This window comes from Berghia stephanieae, chromosome 4, assembly GCF_034508935.2.
Source record: "Berghia stephanieae isolate SIO BIC M18660-M18661 chromosome 4, UCSD_Bste_1.3, whole genome shotgun sequence".
Taxonomy (NCBI): domain Eukaryota; kingdom Metazoa; phylum Mollusca; class Gastropoda; order Nudibranchia; family Aeolidiidae; genus Berghia; species Berghia stephanieae.
This window is the reverse complement of record NC_088363.1, coordinates 45,125,684-45,145,683: the sequence shown is the minus strand read 5'-3', so window position 1 is coordinate 45,145,683 and position 20,000 is coordinate 45,125,684. Positions and strand designations below refer to the sequence as shown.

Below are 20,000 nucleotides of genomic sequence, written 5' to 3'. Positions count from 1 at the left end.
ACATACATACATACGTACATACATACATACATACATACATACATACATACATACATACATACATACATACATACATACATACATACATACATACATACAGACATACTTACATACATACATACATACATACATACATACATACATACATACATACATACATACATACATACATACATACATACATATCAAAATTGTTTATTTCAGGAAATATACATGATAATGTAACAAGGGTAACATATTCATTGACATAATACCATTTCCTAAAATAGTGTACTATGTATAGAGCTGGAGTATTAATTTGAACATTGAAGTTTCAGACTCTGCCACAGAATGTCCCAGAGGTAATAATGATATTAATGTTGATGACGATGATAATGATGATGATGATGACGATGATAAAGATGATGATGATGATGATGATGATGACGATGGTGATGATGATGACGATGATGATGATGACGACAATGACGATGATGATGTCGACGATGATGACCATAACAGTGGTGGCTATGGCGGTGATGGAGACGACGACAATGAGAGTAACAACGGTAGCAATGATATTAATAATAAGAACAACAACAACAACAATAATAATAATAATAATTATAATAATAAATAATAATAATAATAATAATAATAATAATAATAATAATAATAATAATAATAATAATAATAATAATAATAATTATCACTATCACTATAATAATAATAATAATAATAATAATAATAATAATAATAATAATAATGATAATAATAATGTTGATAATTGTGGTGATGATAACAACAATGCTAATAATTACGATGATGATATTAATAATAATAATAATAATAATAATAATAATAATAATAATAATAATAATAATAATAATAATAATAACAGTTATGAAAAATTAAATCGATTATTACAATGAATATACAAATTGACACATTTGGAATATTTGACAAATAGATGGATGCATATAGGTAGAGGGATATATAAATAGACAAATATCGATATTATTAAATATGTAGTGCTAATAATTATGATGAATTTTACATCTTTGTCTCTAAACTTTGTAAGAGCCAATGATGGCACTGTTGCTTATATATTTTGAAAGGACTTTTGCTTCTTTGCTTTTAATGCCCAGAATCTTTAAGCCATTCACAAATCTACCATGGACATAGCCGAGGCTACCTGCAGAAAGAACGATAACCTCGGACCTATATCCAAGAGCATTTATTTCCATGCATAAAGGAAAGTACTTTTCAAATTTAGTTTGGAATGATTTTTTAATATGAGCATCAAATGGGACAGAGATTTCAACAATTTGGGCTGTTTTCATTTCTTTGTTGAATTTTAAAATGTCCGGTCGATTACTGTTAGTATTATATGAGGATTTGTCACTGTCGAAAAATCTTGGTCTGATGAATGTGTCTTTGAAAATTAGAGTAGTGTCGTTTTTAGGTATTTTGTCAAAAACAATGTCAACAATTCTATTGTGTCGTTTTTGATATATTAATTTGAATTTTGTACATCCATTTACAACGTGAGAAACCGTATCTGACGGATGATTACAGATCTTGCAGCCTTTGGAGTATGACAATGGGTAATATGTCTGAAGTAGACTGTCGCACTCGAGAAGCTGCAAGCTGCATTTTATAGCAAACGTTCTAATTTCGTCAGGGAACTTATGATTGAATATGAAACTGGAGGAGAGAGCGCGGTTTACCCCAGTGTCTTCTCATACATACATACAGACATACATACATACATACATACATACATACATACATACATACATACATACATACATACATACATACATACATACATACATACATACATACATACATACAATACATACATAGATACATACATCTATGCATACATACAATACATTTTGTTTTTGTTGTTTTTTTTTTTTTATTTTTGTTTTTGTTTTTAAGGGTTTTACGGTGCTTGCAACACATTAAGATGACATCTATCACTGATTTTATGACAAAAATATATAAAGATATTTTTAACTACAATCGGACTAATGATTTTATAAAAGGTCGCCACAAAACTATAGCTTTAAATTATTAAACAAGTCTGCTGATTAAATTAAATTATAACTTTATTTTAAAAGATAAAGAAAATGTCAGAATTAAAATGAAAGGTTTGACAACCAAAACGCACCTATTCAGTAACATATAAAGACAATACAATACACACAAACAAATCTTGTCTTGTTGTCGTCTTGGGTTCGCTCCTCTGTAATCTTGACTCAGCGTTGCTCTGATTTTTCGTGAAGATGTGTAGCAAGGACACTACTTCACTATATTCGTAATACCGATCACGACCCAGCTAATCTTGAGAACAACCGTGCTTCTCAAATTTGTTTTACGTACAGGACTTTGCACTATGCTTTTGGATCTGGATAGAGACTTGACCGACTCAATTATTAACGGGCACCTTTTTACTACACTCTTTTATTGAGATGTGATATACGACATATGTCGCTTTTTTTTATTTGTCACCGACCGACCAGCTTTTGATATTTTATAACACAGTGTTTGGTCTCCTGTGTTATATTTGTTTTATTATACACCGGCCTGTATAACACAGTTTCTGCCTTCCCTGTGTTATACTTTTATTGGGACATAATATAGTAACAGATCTTTTATTGGGACATAATATAGTAACAGATTTGCCTTCTCTGCACTATGATTTGGTCACCCGTTCACGGACTAACACAGTACAGTAGCCTGCACTATGACTTGCAATCTACCGGCCCCGAACGTACTTCACACAATCAACCCTGCATTGTGTGAAGGATAGCAAGTGACGTTTTGCGGCCTGCCATGGGTTTATATAACCATGGTGAGTAGTATTCATATGACGACTGAGAGGCGTTGTTATCACAAGGTAGCATAGCAACAGGTTTGAAATATAACAACTCATGGTCGCCTCAAGCTAATATCCCAATGAGACTTAAGCTCGTTCTTCAGCAACGTGACAATATCAGCGCCAGTAAAAAGGAAGAAAATGGAATAGTAATAAGTTCTAGAATTACAATTAAAGCACCCAAGAAAAAGTAAGACAAATGAGAATTGGATCAAATAGGGAACAGAGGTAGATTCCAAGAGTAATTAGTTTGAGATCACCTAAAAGTCTTATCCAGTCATAAGCACATGTCCCCACTAAGAGGAATACACTCAAATGTTTACAAATCATATATAATATGTAAACAAATCATAATACATTACATAAAAGAGATGATTTACAAGGGAAAAAATATCATCTCCCAAAAGTAACTATACAATTGACTGTTTCCCTTTCACCAAGGGTATCCGGTCAGGGCCAGGACAAAACCAAGTGATCTCATTCCAAGACAAAGTCAGAAAGCTAGTTGGAAAAAAGATATAGGGGGATAGAAGACACTATACCTCCCTGCCCACTATGGGAGGTCCGGAACCCCACCCAGACATACAATACATTCAATAAATACATACATACATACATACATAATACATACATACATACATACATACATACATACATACATACATACATACATACATACATACACACACACATACATACATACATACATACATACATACATACATACATACATACATACATACATACATACATACATACATACACACTTGCAACGGAGTACAACTCATGTATAGAAGCATAGTAAGCACTGCTTACCCAAGACTTTCAAGTGCATTGCATATAGCATTGCAAAGGAAAGTGACGCCTACAAAATATTCATAAATTTAACGGAGTGTCTATTCGTCCTTCAGGTCGTATTCTTAAAAAGTGTCTCTAGCCGACCTTCAGTGCTTATGCAAATGAGTTAGGCGTGAAAGAAGTACGCTGAAACTGACACCTTTGTGACCTTTTGTTGCGAAAGTGTTGGTATGTACTTCAAGTACTAATTATTTTTTAAAATTCCAGTGAAGGAATTGTTTGTTTTAAACCCGATAAAACCATAACTTTTAATGAAGAATCGAGAATAGTAGCCTAATATCCTAATAGTCAAGGAAGAAGAAAAACGGGATGCAGATGTTGTGCTTATAGTTATAGCCGCTTCTATTGATTTTTATCATGACGAACAGCCTGGTGTGACAAGAGAGAGAGAGAGAGAGAGAGAGAGAGAGAGAGAGAGAGAGAGAGAGAGAGAGAGTACGGTTCACCAGGAGATAAATACACAGAAATGGTTCATAAGTAGAGAAGCTGATGTTTAGTGTCATTGACATTTAAAAGCTAACAAGGTGCGGACCATGGCTTTCGGGATATCATTTGTCGTATGGAAGAGTTCATTTCTCAAACCTATGGACATGTCCCAGCCATCCAAGAACACAACACGTCTTTTGAGATCTTTTAGAACATCATGGGTCATTCGAATTATAAAAGACCCGAGAACATCTCCCCCAGACATGTGATTTCTCGGCCACTCAACGGTGGAGATATGAGGACCTCTTATTCCGACAATCACTTCGCGATTCCGCCTCAAAAGCTTTCGAAGAGAATTTCGTAAATTCACAAGCTGATAGTAAAAACCGCTAAGATGGTCCGATGTCATGTGCAAGTAATAGTGAATGATGATGACATATTTTCCAGTGGAAGGGATAGAGTTGATTTGGTCCCTCAATCCCCCAGTTTGGTAGTTTAGTTCAGATTGATTATGGCGAAACATCAGGCGTTTGTGAGGACTAAAGGCGACAGTAATGTTATTTGCCTCGTTCCTGTGGATAATAGTAATAGGATTCGGCTGGTCGACTTTCTTTTTGACGGTGCACGACAGGTGTCTGCGCAGTATTTGGAACATTCGCTCTCCGTTTGAGTCTCCAATTACAATAACTTGGGTTGACTTTAGACATCGTTTAACCAACTCTGACTTGATTTCCGGTTCATGGCAGATCGCTGATGTCCAAGTCCAGGAAATCTTTTTGGTCCAGTAGCCACGGGGTGACTGTTTCTCCCAAGTCTTTCGTGGATCCGTTTTGTAGCAGGATTTTAAGACTTGGTCTTTGTCTAGTTGGGAAAAGAGAGAGGGAGAGGGTGAATCTGATGAGATGGTATTTTTAGAAAAAGGTTGTTGGTAGGTGGATACCAAAGTGTCTACATATGTGTCTTACAGGTAGACTTGTGTGATTAGTGGACACCATATTATCTACGTATCATTAAGCTGTATATATTGGACTGATGGGCTATCATCAATGCTTGCAAAACGTATAGCTGGGGGTTCGCAACGAGTAGGCTCACATTAGTGTCTATGAATAGAATAGACAAGTGGTGACGACGTGTGAGCACCACGTACATATTTTGCAAGGGTACAGTCGCAAGAATGTAAGTTAAAGTTTTCTAGCGCAATCATTTTTATTTTCACATTCATGTCGCTGAGGTCTGTCACATGTAAAGTACATTGTATTTCATTCAATAATGGAGCACTATGAAAGACACAATGTGCTTGTCGATTACCAACATGGGTTCCGAAAACACAGTTGTTGTGAAAGCCAGCTCGTAAACACCGTAGAATGAATAGGAAAAGCATTAGACAGCAGAAAACAAATAGATTTAATTGTTTTAGACTTTTCGCACGCATTTATAGTGTGCCACATAGACGACTTCTCGGAAAACTGGACCAACATGGAATTACAAACATCGACCCAGGTCCCCCGAAAAGACCATTGATGAAGAAAACGACTCAAAACAGAAGGAACAAAAGCTACTTTATTTGCTTGAATACTGGCTCTGCGATAGAACTCAAAAAGTAGATCTGAATGGACATAGAAGTGAGAAATGCAACGTTTCTTGTGGGATACCTCAAGGAAACTGTCATTGGACCGCTCTGCTTTCTAACATTCATTAACGACTTAGGAAGAAACAGATCAACGCTTACCAAACTCAAACTGTTGACCGATGGCAGCCTCTTATTTCGAGTCATTTAAACCCAGAGCAACGCAGTCATATTACAGAATTGTCTTGCCTCGCTTCTATCATGGGCAACAACCTGGCAGATGAAATTCCACCCCGGGAAATGTTTTGTTATGCCAATAACAAAAAGAAAGCAGCAAATTAATTCTGGCTACCAAATAAGCGGCCAGTTATTAAAACACAACACATAGGCACAATACCCTACATGGGAATCCATCTAAACAAATCACGGAAATGGGACCAACATATTGATAATATCGTGGTAAAAGCAAATCGTACCCTTTACCAGTGCCCCCCCCCCCCCCCCCAAGAAAGAACAGGCTTACAATACTTTAGTCAGACCCGTATTGGAATACCCGGGCACAACGTGGGATCCTTATCAGCAAGGCCACATTAAGTAGATCGAACAAGTTCAAAGGGCAGTTTCAAGGTTTGTCACCAACAAATATTTACGCGAACCAGGAAGCGTTCCTGAGGCCCTGAAATTGTTGCAGTGGAAAACACTGGATAGTAGGCGGAAAGAAAAATGCCTCCAACTCCTCCACAGAACAGTATATTCCACCAAAACAGCATTAACTCTACCACAATATTTCACAAAACAACACTGTACCTTCACAAGAAATTATAGTATTACGTTCACAATTCCAACACACAGAACCAACACATATAAAAACAGTTTCTTCTCAAGAGCCATCAAGGAAGGAATGTAACACTCTCCCACCAGAAATCCCAGATATTACCAAAAACATCAAATTTGATTAACTATTAAAATTTTATCTTACACAATAATGAAGAGAGTCACCACATAGTTGTATAAAATCTGAAATGATTAGTAATTCGCCTTTTGTAGATAAAGACATTTAACTTGAACTTGAACTGGTTGGAACCACTTATTTTCATAGTCGGAGTGAAGACACGACATTTTTGTGGGTGGTCATGTTTCTTTTCTTTCACCTTATTATTTCTTACGTCCAGTGATAATAGACCAACCTATCGCTAACTCCTGGCAGTTCAATTCGCTGCCTTGAGAAAATGTATCTATCTTTCTTAGCCATACAACTGTTAAATGACATAGCCGAGAAGTTCCAGAGTTAGGATATTTTGATATGTTTGGGGTATCTTAATCGACCGACTTATGAAGTGCATGAAAATTTTCTGACCAATTCAGTTTTAAAACGCTTTGACATAGGTATATTTAAACTGAAGAATCGACCCTGTGTTTTGGGGCACAAAAATTAAGTTCAAAACATGAGTATAACAGCTTCAAACAAGAGCAAAATAACAAAACAAAACAAAAACGGAACGTTTCGGGACCAAATCCCTTCTTCAGTCAATACAAAAAAAGATGGAAAATATTAAAATTAACGTATGTACTGATTTTATTATTTGTTGAAGGAGGGTTTTGAACACGAAACTTTTCATGTATTTTTAAAATTTATTATGGTTATTAAACGTATTAAGTTCTAGTTAAATAAAGATGACAACAGAAGACATCGAAGAATGAGAAGAAGATGAAGAAGGAATAGGAGGAGGAATAAGACGAAAACTTTTTTTCAACACTGATGTGAAGTGGGAGTCAAGATGGTTCAGTTGGTAGAGCACTCGCTTCACACGCAAAGGATAGAAATCGATCCCAGGTACAGTCGAGATTTTATTATGACCCTGTCCACCCAGCAGTGTTTAAATGGATGGGTCTTTTAGATCTGTCAGAAAGTAGATTGCGATAGATAAGCGTACTATCCAAAAGATAGTAAGCAATTCCGATTGTCCAATTCACGCTATAGAAACGGGAATTAACTCCGGCTCCAAGCGTGGCCTTCGTGAACTCTAATGGCCTAACACATCGTCTCGACTGGCGATATGACGTCACAAACTCAATCCATCCGCTTTCGTTTTGAAAACCGGTTAGTTAATGGTTGACTGTGTTGTCATTCATTTTCAATTCATTCTTATCGGATTATTGTACCCTCTTATTTTCTATAGATAATTTGTTAAATAGTCATTCATATTTTGATTAATATCATCCATTGTTTTGCATTTTCATCATGCCTCGTAAGTGCTGTGTGCCAAATTGTAAAGGGAATTATTACCCTTCTGAGAAAGTGTCTGCCTTTGAATTTCCCTCGGATTTGGATAGGAAAAACCTTTGGTTGAGGAAGATACCGAGACAGGATTTTCAATCTTCTTCTACAGCTGTGATATGTAAGAGTGAAAATGGAAAGGCTTCGTATGGGAATAAAACAGACAATGGACGTTTCGGGTACAAACCATTCGTCAGCACAACAATCCACAAATAAACGTGGAAAACAAATAAAATATAATGAAAAATAACTAGTATCGTCTGTACTCAATGGTGGTTGCAGTACTGCAACCACCATTGAGTACAGACGATACAAGTTATTTTTCATTATATTTTATTTGTTTTCCACGTTTATTTGTGTATTGTTGTGCTGACGAAGGGTCTGTACCCGAAACGTCCATTTTCTGTTTTGTTCCCATACGAAGCCTTTCCATTTTCACTCTTTCGTTAGTATTTTACGATCACCGGCTTCAGGCAGCCCTTACCGTTTTCTAGCTGTGGTATGTGAGCGTCGAAGAAGAAGGTTGAAAATCCTGTCTCGGTATCTTCCTCAACCAAAGGTTTTTCCTATCCAAATCTACAGCTGTGGTATGTGAGCGTCGAAGAAGAAGGTTGAAAATCCTGTCTCGGTATCTTCCTCAACCAAAGGTTTTTCCTATCCAAATCTACAGCTGTGGTATGTGAGCGTCAAAACTCGCAACTACCACCTGGGTAGCCTCACCACAGGTGCTGAGAACGTCTGATTTGGCACTGTGCTAAAGTGTGAGAGAATACTGTGCCCCTTTTTGGATGAGGAGCCCACATGTAAATCGCATTGACATCCGATTAAGAGAATCAATGAGAATGATAACAGGATGTCTCAAGTCAACTCCAACTCAGTGGCTCCCAACACTGAGCGGCATTGCACCACCAAGTTTAAGACGACAAGATGCTAATCAAAGGATGCATGCAAGAATTGACGAAGCCGCAGACAACACTCCCATAAAATCAATCGTAAAGGGGGCACCTTCAACAACTAGACTTAAATCGAGAAGACCTTTCCACCTAACAAAAATGGCAGACTTCTGTGTGGAGGAAAACTGGAGAGAAATGTGGAACAGGGAAACACCAAAAGGAGGAAACATCATTAAAGATCCAACCAAAAGAGTGCCTGCATTCAATAACGCCAGGAAATACTGGATTTCCTCAAACCGCTTCATAACTGGACATGGCAGAACTGCATCGAATATGTGCAGATGGAAACTTGGAAACAGTGATACCTGCCAGAAATGTCAGGCAGCCCCAGAGACCAGCGATCACATCGTCCTCCACTGTCCAGTCACTAAACTTGAAGGTGGCTACGAAACCATCCTTAGGGCGGAGGAAGACTTTAGAAGCTGGGTTGACGAAATACATTTGGAGGTGTAGCCATACGCTACTACTACTATGTGAGCGTCATTTTTGTGACAGATTTATAGTAGGGTCTCCGCCTAGAGAGAAAAAACTCGTCACGTTTCACTTTCGTGTAAAAGTTTAGTTTTCTTCACAGTTGGTAAGCTTAATATCTTAGAAATTTTTTTGGACGATTGGAATTTTGATTCGACGGCTTAAAGGTCATCCAGAGGTCAGTAAAGTTTTAAGTGAGGTCAAGTACTTTAACATGTAATTACTTGTAAACTATTGATAATTTAAAACATCTCTAAGACCAAAAATACTTTCATTTGTAATAAACAATCTCCATACACAGTTTTGGAGAATCCCTCTCAACATGTACGAGTTATTGCCCTTGATTTGAATTTTTGATGAATAAAGGGATTCATCTTTTTAAAGTAACTTGTTAAACGCGCTTTATTGTATACAACTCAAAGAATAAAATTTGCTTATTTTGATGTTAATGACAAGCATGTAAAGTTACAAGTAAATTGAACAATGTTTGATTGAGTTATTGCCCTTTGCTTTAAAAAGGGATCATGTTCTTGTGTGTGTGTGTGGGGGGGGGGGGGGGGGGGAATAGAAATGGAGTTGTTTCACATGAATGCAAAAATTATTTTTTTTTTTGCATGATTGCAAAGTTTAATATATTTGAAAAATAATTCGTCGATTGGAATTTCATTTCGGCCAATTGAATGTCATCCAGACGTCACTTAAGTTCAAATTGCTGTTAACTACATTAAACAAGTAATTACTTGTAAACTATTGATATTTCAAAACATCTTTAAGAACAGAAAAACGTTCATCTGTGTTCAACAATTTTAATACAAAGTTTTGTGAAGATTCCTCTCAATTTTTACGAGTTACGGCCCTTTATTTAAATGTAGATGACAAATTATATTCTTTATAAAATAACTAGTGAATCGCGTTTATTTTATACTACTTGATGACTAGAGTTTGCTTTTAGGATTTTAGTGACAAGCGTGTAAAGATTTAAGCATATAAAACAATGTTTGATTGAGTTATCCCCCCCCCCCCCTTTATAATGGAGTTATGTTCTAGTAAAAATATCCCTCCAGTTGTTAAACATTCGTGCAAAATTAAATTCTTCTGCATAATTGTTAGGTTTAATGTCTTTGAGAACATTTTGGTGAATTAGAATTGTTATTCCACAAAATGAAGGTCGCCCAGAGGTCAGGAAAGAGGTCTTCTACATGTAAAGAACAGAAGACAAAAAACACTTTTATTTGTTTAAAAGAATTTCCATATACCGATTAGGGAAACTTTCTCACAATGTATACGATTGCCAGGCTATTAGTGACAACTCATTGAGAAAAGATATGTACACCAAGTCACTAATGCCGTCTAGGATAAATTGAGGAAACAAGCATATGCTGAAAATGGAACATCAATGGAAAAGAGAGAATGGATTTCAACAATGTCGAAGAAATATCCCACCTTCAAATTCTGGTCACTGGTTCTGAAGTACCAGAGATACATATTTCTGTTCATTCGGGCTAATCGTGAGCGAAAGTTCAACATAATGATTATTGCTCTTAAAGAGTTAGTGCATCTGTTTTTTTTGTATTGGATCATAAGAACTACGCAAGATGGATTCCAGTATTCATTCGAGATTTAGAAAACCTACCAAATGCAGAAAGGGAAGAATTCCAAATGGGGCGATTTGTTATTAACAGAAGCAGTCACCGGTTTTCTTCAATGCCTATGGATCACGTACATGAGCAGATGAACAAAAAAAATCAAAGATGTTGGTGGAGTCATTGGCCTGACGGAAAATCCTCAAATGTTGGAAAGGCGGATGGTGGCTGGTCCAGAATATGTAGAGCTGTTGAAGAGTTTGAATTCATTGTGATCTCGAAGAACTGCCACATCATGAAGAGGGTGGTGCGTCTCAGCGAAGATTCCTTCGTCGTGTAAGGGATTTGATCGATGCTCTCCTTATGAATGGTAATCCATTTGAAGAGCAGCCGAACGAACGTGTATCCCTAGACAATAAAGTGTGTGAATCCCTTCAGTCAGCAAAATCAGTATATCTCATTGAATCGCTGGGGCAGATACAATTCGATACTTACCAAAAATGTGCCATAGACTCGAGGGACACAGCATTATCAGCACCAATCAAGAAAAACAATCTACAATTTACAAGCAAAGGTCAAGAAAAACAACAACAGTGAAACTGAATTAGAAGATTTTTAGCAACACGCAGGGATTTTTGGGATAACATTTCTAATTTTGGACAGCCGGGGTGGAGATCTAAAAGAATTTTTTTTAATGAATTTATCAAGCTTTCCACACGGAGGAATGCTACACATGTATGTATTTTTATTCAGGAAAATCAAGGAAAGTAATAAATCTGAACAGCATTGCCGCAACTCTTGGCCAATCCCTTGCATTCTTCCATGCACTGACAGGTTGTGACAGTGCTTTCAAATTTATAGGGAAGCGTTCATGTTGGAATATTCTTACTACAGCCCCAATATCTCCTGTTAGTCATGAATTTTCAAAGATTGTGGATGCTCTTTTTCACATAACCCCAAGTCTCAATGAGGCCGTTGTAAATTTTGTATGCCGACTTTACAAATGTTATGTCAATGATCACGACATTGATATCCTCAGGATGAATATTTTTAGCCACAAAACGAGAAACGTTGACAGAATCCCTCCAACAAGTGATGCTCTATATCAACTTCTTAAAAGGAGTGTCTTCCAGGCAAGCATTTGGGCCACAGCCAATAAGGCATTGATGTCTAATGAAAATCCAAACAATTACAGATGGACGGAAAGTAATGATAGATTGATTCCTGTTTGGAACACATTGCCAGAGGCCAAAGATGTCTTCCATATGGACATAAAATGTTCATGTAAACAAAAATGTTCCCATTTACGATGCAAATGCATGAAGGCAACTTTGAATTGCAGTCTGCTTTGTAAATGTCAATGTACTAATTGAGATTTTCGGTTTGTTTGTTTTTTTGGTCAAGATTTGAAATCTTAGCCTATGGTAATTTCTAGAAAACGAGACCTAAAGGCTGTTATACAAGTTAATGGAAATAGACTAGAGTAGTTTATCGTACACATCTCGAGGTCGTAGCCAGAATAGAAATAACAAGAAAACGTCTTTTAGAACTAACAACCATCCTTACTTCTGTCAACAAGGATCAATTTACTGAAATGTTATGTACATTTTGCACTCGTGCCCGGCTCAAAAATAAGGATACTAAATAAAAACCTGGACAGGCTATTACCTGAAATTGAAATGTGGAGTTTTCGACGCATTAGTAGAAAAATCTGGAAACAAAATAAGACCAATGAGGCAGTCTGAAAGAGTCTAAACCTATGTCCGGAATTCTGTATATCAATAAAGACCAGGAAATGGAAATACTTTGATCACATTATACGGTATAACACCATCTGTATAACCATCGAGGAAGGAAAAGTAGACAGAGACCAAGAGACCGCCTTCCAAGATTATGGCTAGACTATATCAAAGGCTGGACTGGGATTACTTGTGAAAAATGCAACAGACTGGTACAAAACAGCAAAAAGAATGGCAACGGGTATTAGTTTCAGTAACAAGCTTTAATGGGCGATAAATAATTGAATATTTTCTATTTTTGTTGTAATCTACAAAAAGTTTAACTTATTCAGTAGCTTATATTTTTGTCTTTAAAAGTATTGTTTTTTCCAAAAATTTCCAAATGTTTTTCACAAATACACATTTGTTTTTTGTTGTTGTTCAATGTGAACAAAGAGCAATAACTCATTTGATTTTTGACATAGAGCTAAGATTTGTTGTATACAAACTAAAAACATATTACTGAAGAATTTTTTTGTTCTTAGAGTGTTATAGATTTCCTATTACTGTTCGAGTTCTATTTGTAGTAACAAAATTCAATGGGCGATAACTCCGTTAACCGTGATCGGTTTTATGTGCAATTCGGAAATAATGTTGTCCTTTGTGTGCGCTTTTATTTGCTCTTTTTACAAGCTATAGTTTTATTCACAGTTCTTGTGATAATCCGGAAAAATACGCTTTTTTAAAGAAAGGACGACGTAGATAAAGGGCAATAACTCTTTGAAATGTAGTATGAATGTAATATTTATTTATTTTTTTTGCATGTGATATATTTAAATTCTGTATAAGTTTGTTTTTTTTTTAATTTATTTGCGAGTTATCAAATTCTTGATATTATGGGAGTTATAAATTTAATAACTGAATTGACTATAATTTCACCTTGTTTGACCTCTGTGTGACCCCCGAAAGGTCAGACTCAAGTTTCAATCGGACAAAAATGTTATTTTGTGTCTGCTTATCTGGCTTATGATATGAATCAATCCATAAAAATGACCATCATTCACCTTTTCAAAAAAAACTCATTGAAGTTCCAGGTTTCAGAGTTTTTGACATTTTAATCTCTCGATATCTTGTTTTCTGGCCAAAATTCCAAATGGATGTATTGTTTTTGTTTCCGATTATAGCAGTGTTGTACAACATAGCGCCCTTCCATATCAGTGTTAGTGTCGGTTATCAGGAAAAATCGTATAAAATGCGTTAATGTTTTACCTCCATTTTCTGTTACATTTATCACGATGTTCTGTTTGATGAGGGATTTCTCTGCAGGCCTAAAATCAAAATAATATAATGATATATAGTTGATTAATTATATATATATGATGATTACGACACGAAAACGACGACGACGACCGCGATAATGATGATGATGATGATGATGATGATGTTGATGATGATGATGATGGTGAAGATTATAATGATAATGAAGAAGAAGACGAAAAATAATAAGAAGAAGAACAACAACAATAACAACAATTCAATTAGTTAAAAACTGTTTCACTACTCACATGCAAAAAACTACGTGTAAAAAGGAGTCAATATGGGCTATTTGGAATGATATTTCCAACAAGGGTCTATCAAAATCATCCTCATCATCATCATTATCATCATCATCGTCGTCATCGTCGTCGTCATTATTATGACGACGATGATGATCTAATTCTATAAGTAAACTTACTATCTAGTATTAGTATGTATAATAACTCTTAACATGACATCTTAGTATATATTTAATGAAAACTAAACTTTACCTTGACATCGTACCAGCCAAAATCTTTTCGGCAGGAGTCCAGACTCGAAAGAATTGTTTTGGAGTGAGTTTGACCGACACCAAGTCCCCGCAGGTTAGTCTATGGAGAAAAAAAAGATATGTGACCTCACCTTTCAAATCGGTACTATTCCGTTGTGACCAGATGCCAGAAAGTTGTTTTAAAATTAACATAAGCAGAAATGTGAAATTGTACATTTTGTTATGTAATGTAAGAAATCATGTACAATATCCTCGATAAAATACAATGTAGTCCAGATGATATTTACTTGCTTGAAATAAAATGTTTAAAATAAACTTCTCGCCCCCCACCCCCTTCTTTTTTTTCTTTCAAGCCAACTAATCCTAGTTTGGTGTAAATAAACACAATTCGGTCTCTGTGTGTTTGAAATATTGTGATCTTTGCCATTGTCGCCTTCTATCCTCACCTATGTGCGCCAACTCCCCTTCAATAACAACAACAACAACAAAAAGCAAAAAATGCAGGATACTTCATGATTATTTTTGTCAGTAATATTTCATTGTACTATGAACTTTGTACTTTTATGATTCATTCGATCATGACCAATTCTCAATAACCAGTATTCCATGATAGTATTTTTCGATTTTATATTGCCGTATTGATACATTTTTCCTTGCATTCAAAGTTGTGTAAAACTGTCTGTGAATGATACAATGCAAGCTATATGAGATTCTGTAATTATAAAGTATTGCATGATACGTTTAAAGGATAATTCCTGTATCAAGCCTTAGTAAGATAAGATAAGATAAGATACAAAGACACAAGACTTAGCATGTGCCATTGAAAAGGACTCAAGTCACGTATTCAGTTTAATGAACAAAGTAGGCTACTGGACCTTTTCCCATAATGCAGTTTATATCGAAATGTTGTTTCCGACGTGCACTTATTTGCATTTGTTGTCGAAGACATTCTGAAAAATTGGAAATATCACTTTATTTGGCAGAGTTTTGACTCACCTCCGATCCAGTGGTCTTCCACAATAGAAGGGGGCTGTGTTCTCATGAGTGAGATTACACATACACGTCCTACCTGGTATATTGGGACTGAAATGACACACCGTCACCTTTGAAAGGAGATACGTCGATATGAAATATCAAAATGATATTGATCTCATTGTTATAATAAAAATAAAACAATTAAAGATATAGATAAAGAAAAGATAATAATGATGATGATAAATACTATTTTTATTATTATTATTATTATTATTATTATTATTATTATTATTATTATTATTATTATTATTATTATTATTATTATTATTATTATTTTATTATTATTATTGTAATTAAAACAGTATCATAATTGACTCAACGGATCAAGGGTCATGCTGCGCGTTTAAATAAATAAAATACTATCCAGTTTTGTCCACCAGATCAAGTGTACCAACACACAAAATTGTGTGTAACCTTTAACTTTTAACGTTTATATGCAGTCTGATTGAGAAAATTTAATGAGAACTAATCACTCATCTGGCTATCTAAAAAATGCAATAACAACATCTATACGTTACCTCCTTGATTTTCCTTTGTTTAAAAATGCCGAGAATGTAACGATAGCTGCCGAGTCTTTTATGGTGGAGGGCAGCTCTGATGTATTCTCTGGGGTAAACAACGCTAATCTTCAACTGTTGATGAGTAGAGGGAAACTAGATTTGGTCGTGTTTCAAAACTCAAGGGCGCGCGTTTAGATCTGTATTTTTGAGCCTATGATATGAATTCAATTAAAACCTAAAAACTCTAGATACTCCTTTTACAAAAAAAAAGTTATGACTTACTTTTTGAGACAGATAGTCCGTTAATAGGACAGATAATTCGTGACGTCATAATAACTCTTCTGGTTCCAAACTCATTGGAAGTGTTATGTAACCACTCCCTTGGAGGACTAATGATGAATGGATTTCATAATTGAGTTATAAAGTTGCATAACTTTTTCTGAAGCAGAATGTATAGGTAGATTCTTGGGATTACGGCAGGTAAAAGATGAAATTTTTTTATTGACGACCAGCATAAATGTAAGTTAGACTAGAAAATATGCTGACATCATTTTGAAACCAGAAGATCAATTACACAAGGTATGTATCCAGCCCTCCGGAGGATTGATTTTCACACTTCCAAAGAGATTGGAACCAGTTTTTTATGGACATGACACGTTTGTTATTACGTTAACTTCTTAACACATAATAATATTTGAAGCCCGAGAGACACTCAGTCATTCTAAATTGAAAACTTACGCAGTTTTAATTAAAGTATCGTACAGAATGGAACGAATATAATATAATAATAATAATAATAATAATAATAATAATAATAATAATAATAATAATAATAATAATAATAATAATAATAATAATAAAAAATAATGATAATAATAATAATAATAATAATAATAATAATAATAATAATAATAATAATAATAATAATAATAATAATAATGGTGATGATGATAATAATGATAATATTAATGATATTATTATTATTATTATTAATAATAATAATATAATAATAATAATAATAATAATAATAATAATAATAATAATAATAATAATAATAATAATAATAAATGATTTGTATAGCGTGCAAATTCCACGAATCCATGCTCTAGGACGCTTTACAATAAAACACGAATTCACATATAGGGAAAATAAAGTAAAAACTACAGCACTCAAAGCTTAGTTTGAAGAACATTGAACTAAATAAATTAAAGGCTATTTTAAACAGTTCAGTCTTTACATTGGATTAGAAAGATTTAAAAGGAGTTTCAGGTTGTGGGGGACAGGGAATTCCAGAATTTTGGAGCAGCATTAGAGAAAGATCTGTTGGAAAATGTGTCCTTGATATAGACCTTCTAGGTTCGAGTTGAATGGAGATGGAGGATAGAAGGTTTTCTTGATGGTATATTGACATTTAAGAGAGATTTGATATAGTCAGGAAATTGTCCATGTAAGCATTTGTAGATGATGCAAGCTACTCTGAATTCAATCTGTTAGGCATTTGGAAGCCAATGTGGTGATTTCAGAACCGAGGTTATTATCTCATATCTTCTGGTCCTGGATATGACTCTAGCGGCGTTGTTTTGAGACATCAAAATCCTAGTTGTTTTAGCGAGTAAACCATATAAGAGGCCATTGGATCCGTCGATGCGACTTGTCACGAGGGCATGGGTGATTATTTTAGTTGTCTCAGTGTCGAGTAGATCTCTAATTCGATTTATGTTTCTCAGGTGGTCGTTTATTGACTGACAGGCTTTGGTGATATGCGTGGTCATGTCAAGATTTTCATCAAAGTAGAAGCCGAGGTTTCTGACAGGTGGTGATTTGTCGATGTTGTTTTCAAGGATATTGATGCTTTCAACATTCGTGGGCGAGCTTTTCTTATTTAAATCTATAGCTCGGTTTTTTCTTCATTTAATTTGAGCTTCTATGTATTCATCCATAGTTTGACCATTTGTGTGCAGTGTCCAATGGTTACTAAGACAGCCTCTCTGGAATTATGTGAAACGGGAACATAAATTTGCGTGTCATCGACGTAAAGGCGGTAGTTAACACCAGTTGCTGAGAAAATGTCTTTTAGTGGAGAGGTGTATATTGTAAAGAGCAGTGGTCATAGGACCGATCTCTGAGGAACGCCAAATTGGAGCGGTGATGGAGAGCTCTGAGTTTCATCTATAATGACAACTTGCTGCCGACCATTGAGGTACTCAGCGAACCAGTTCAGAGCAGGTCCTTCGATGGCAAAGTTTTCGTTTAGTCTTGCCAACAAGATGGTGTGGTCAACAGTATCAAAGACAGCACCGAGATCGGGTAAGAGCAGGATGGCATTGTTGTTCGTGTCTAGCTTTTCAATGATATTGTTGTGGACCTTTAAAGCGTGACGTCTTAGTGTTGTGGCCTATTCTGTACGCAGATTGGAAAGGGATCGACAAATTGTTCCGTACTATGTGATCTTGCAGTCTCTTACCTCTCAGTCTGAACCTCTCGTCTGTCTGTGGTTGGTACCACAAACACGAGTACGCACGCCGTACCTGTGTTATCTATGCGCCCTACTACTTAGGACATGACTGATACGAAACTCTTCGACTGGAACAATCGCGAATCGCTCCAATTTGGCGCAGGAACAGGTTAAGGACCTACCAGGAACAACGCCACAAGGAAAACAATCGTACCAGGAACATGAAAATGTTCCGAATGCCCTCCGCTACTACTCATCTACTCCAAAGACAATAACATACCTCCAAATTGAACTGCTGTCTGGACTGGGATTCTTATTTATAGCATTATGGGGCTCTACTCGGTGAATTATTTGTGTAATATTCGTATGGATGATTAAAATCCATTTAAGCAAAATGAGTAGCATAAGATATATATTTATTGACATTTTCTTCATCCGTATCGTTTGATTACAACAAACCTGTTCTTCCAATGATAAAACTGATATAGTTTTGATATCTCCCAAGTCAGACCCCAAGGTGTGCAAAACTATATTTGCCGGCCTGACCTAGTTATTTTAGCAGTAAAGAGTATTCTTTGTGGTGGGAGGTGGATAACCGTGGTTTTAAAACAGAAGAAAACAGTCTTTTATATAAAATACTTGGGCGGCCTGTTGACTTTTCGGCTCATGGTAGTGGTAGCCCATACCCACCCTCAGCTCATTGTCGCACGTCATCTCGCCTCGCGTGGGGCAACAAGAAAAAGAGAGCCGTCTGTGATAACCCCATAGAATTAAACGAATGAGAATACGTACGAAGCCTAAAAAGTGTCCACCAATGAAAGCATTCAGCGCCATTTTGTTGTTGGCTGAGAATGTAGTAATTACCATTCATTTGGTATCTATGTCAACATAACGACACAAGAAAAACAACAAACAATATCAAAATCCACAATAAAATGTTTCAGAACTGTTGCGTATATTTATGGCACAACGAAGCTGTCAAAAAATGAAGTTAGAGAATGTGTGTAATCATGTATTATAATAACCTGTAATGTGTTTTCCAACCACCACATCATCTACTACTACAACCACCACCACAATATCATCACTAACACTACTACTACAACCACCAGCCCCACATCATTATCACTACCACTACCACTACACCACCACCAGCACATCGTCATCACTACCACTACTACAATCACCACAACCACATCGTCATCACTACCACTACTACTGCAACCACCACCACCATATCATCATCATTACCACTACTACCACAACCACCACCACCACTACTACTACAACCACCACCACATCACTACCTCAACTACTACAACCACCACCACAACAGCATCACTACCACTACTACTACAACCACCACAACCACATCGTCATCACGACCACTACTACTACAACCACCACTACCACCATATCATTACCATTACCACTACTACTACAACCACCACAACCACATCGTCATCACTACCACTACTACTGC

General features: G+C 35.9%; 1 protein-coding gene across 1 annotated transcript in view; it reads right to left on the bottom strand.

Moving 5' to 3' along the window:
- Nucleotides 1-957: 957 nt before the first annotated feature.
- LOC144972019 (NXPE family member 4-like) overlaps nucleotides 958-20,000 on the bottom strand; it is a 28,768-nt gene continuing 9,725 nt past the window's right edge. Inside the window, exons 4-8 of the mRNA XM_078913106.1 lie at nucleotides 16,081-16,194; nucleotides 15,524-15,630; nucleotides 14,529-14,627; nucleotides 13,990-14,048; nucleotides 958-5,011 (exon numbers count right to left, since the gene is read on the bottom strand). Coding sequence (XP_078769232.1) covers nucleotides 4,224-5,011; nucleotides 13,990-14,048; nucleotides 14,529-14,627; nucleotides 15,524-15,630; nucleotides 16,081-16,194 — 1,167 coding nt within the window. The 3' untranslated portion in view covers nucleotides 958-4,223. The remainder of the gene's footprint in view (nucleotides 5,012-13,989; nucleotides 14,049-14,528; nucleotides 14,628-15,523; nucleotides 15,631-16,080; nucleotides 16,195-20,000) is intronic.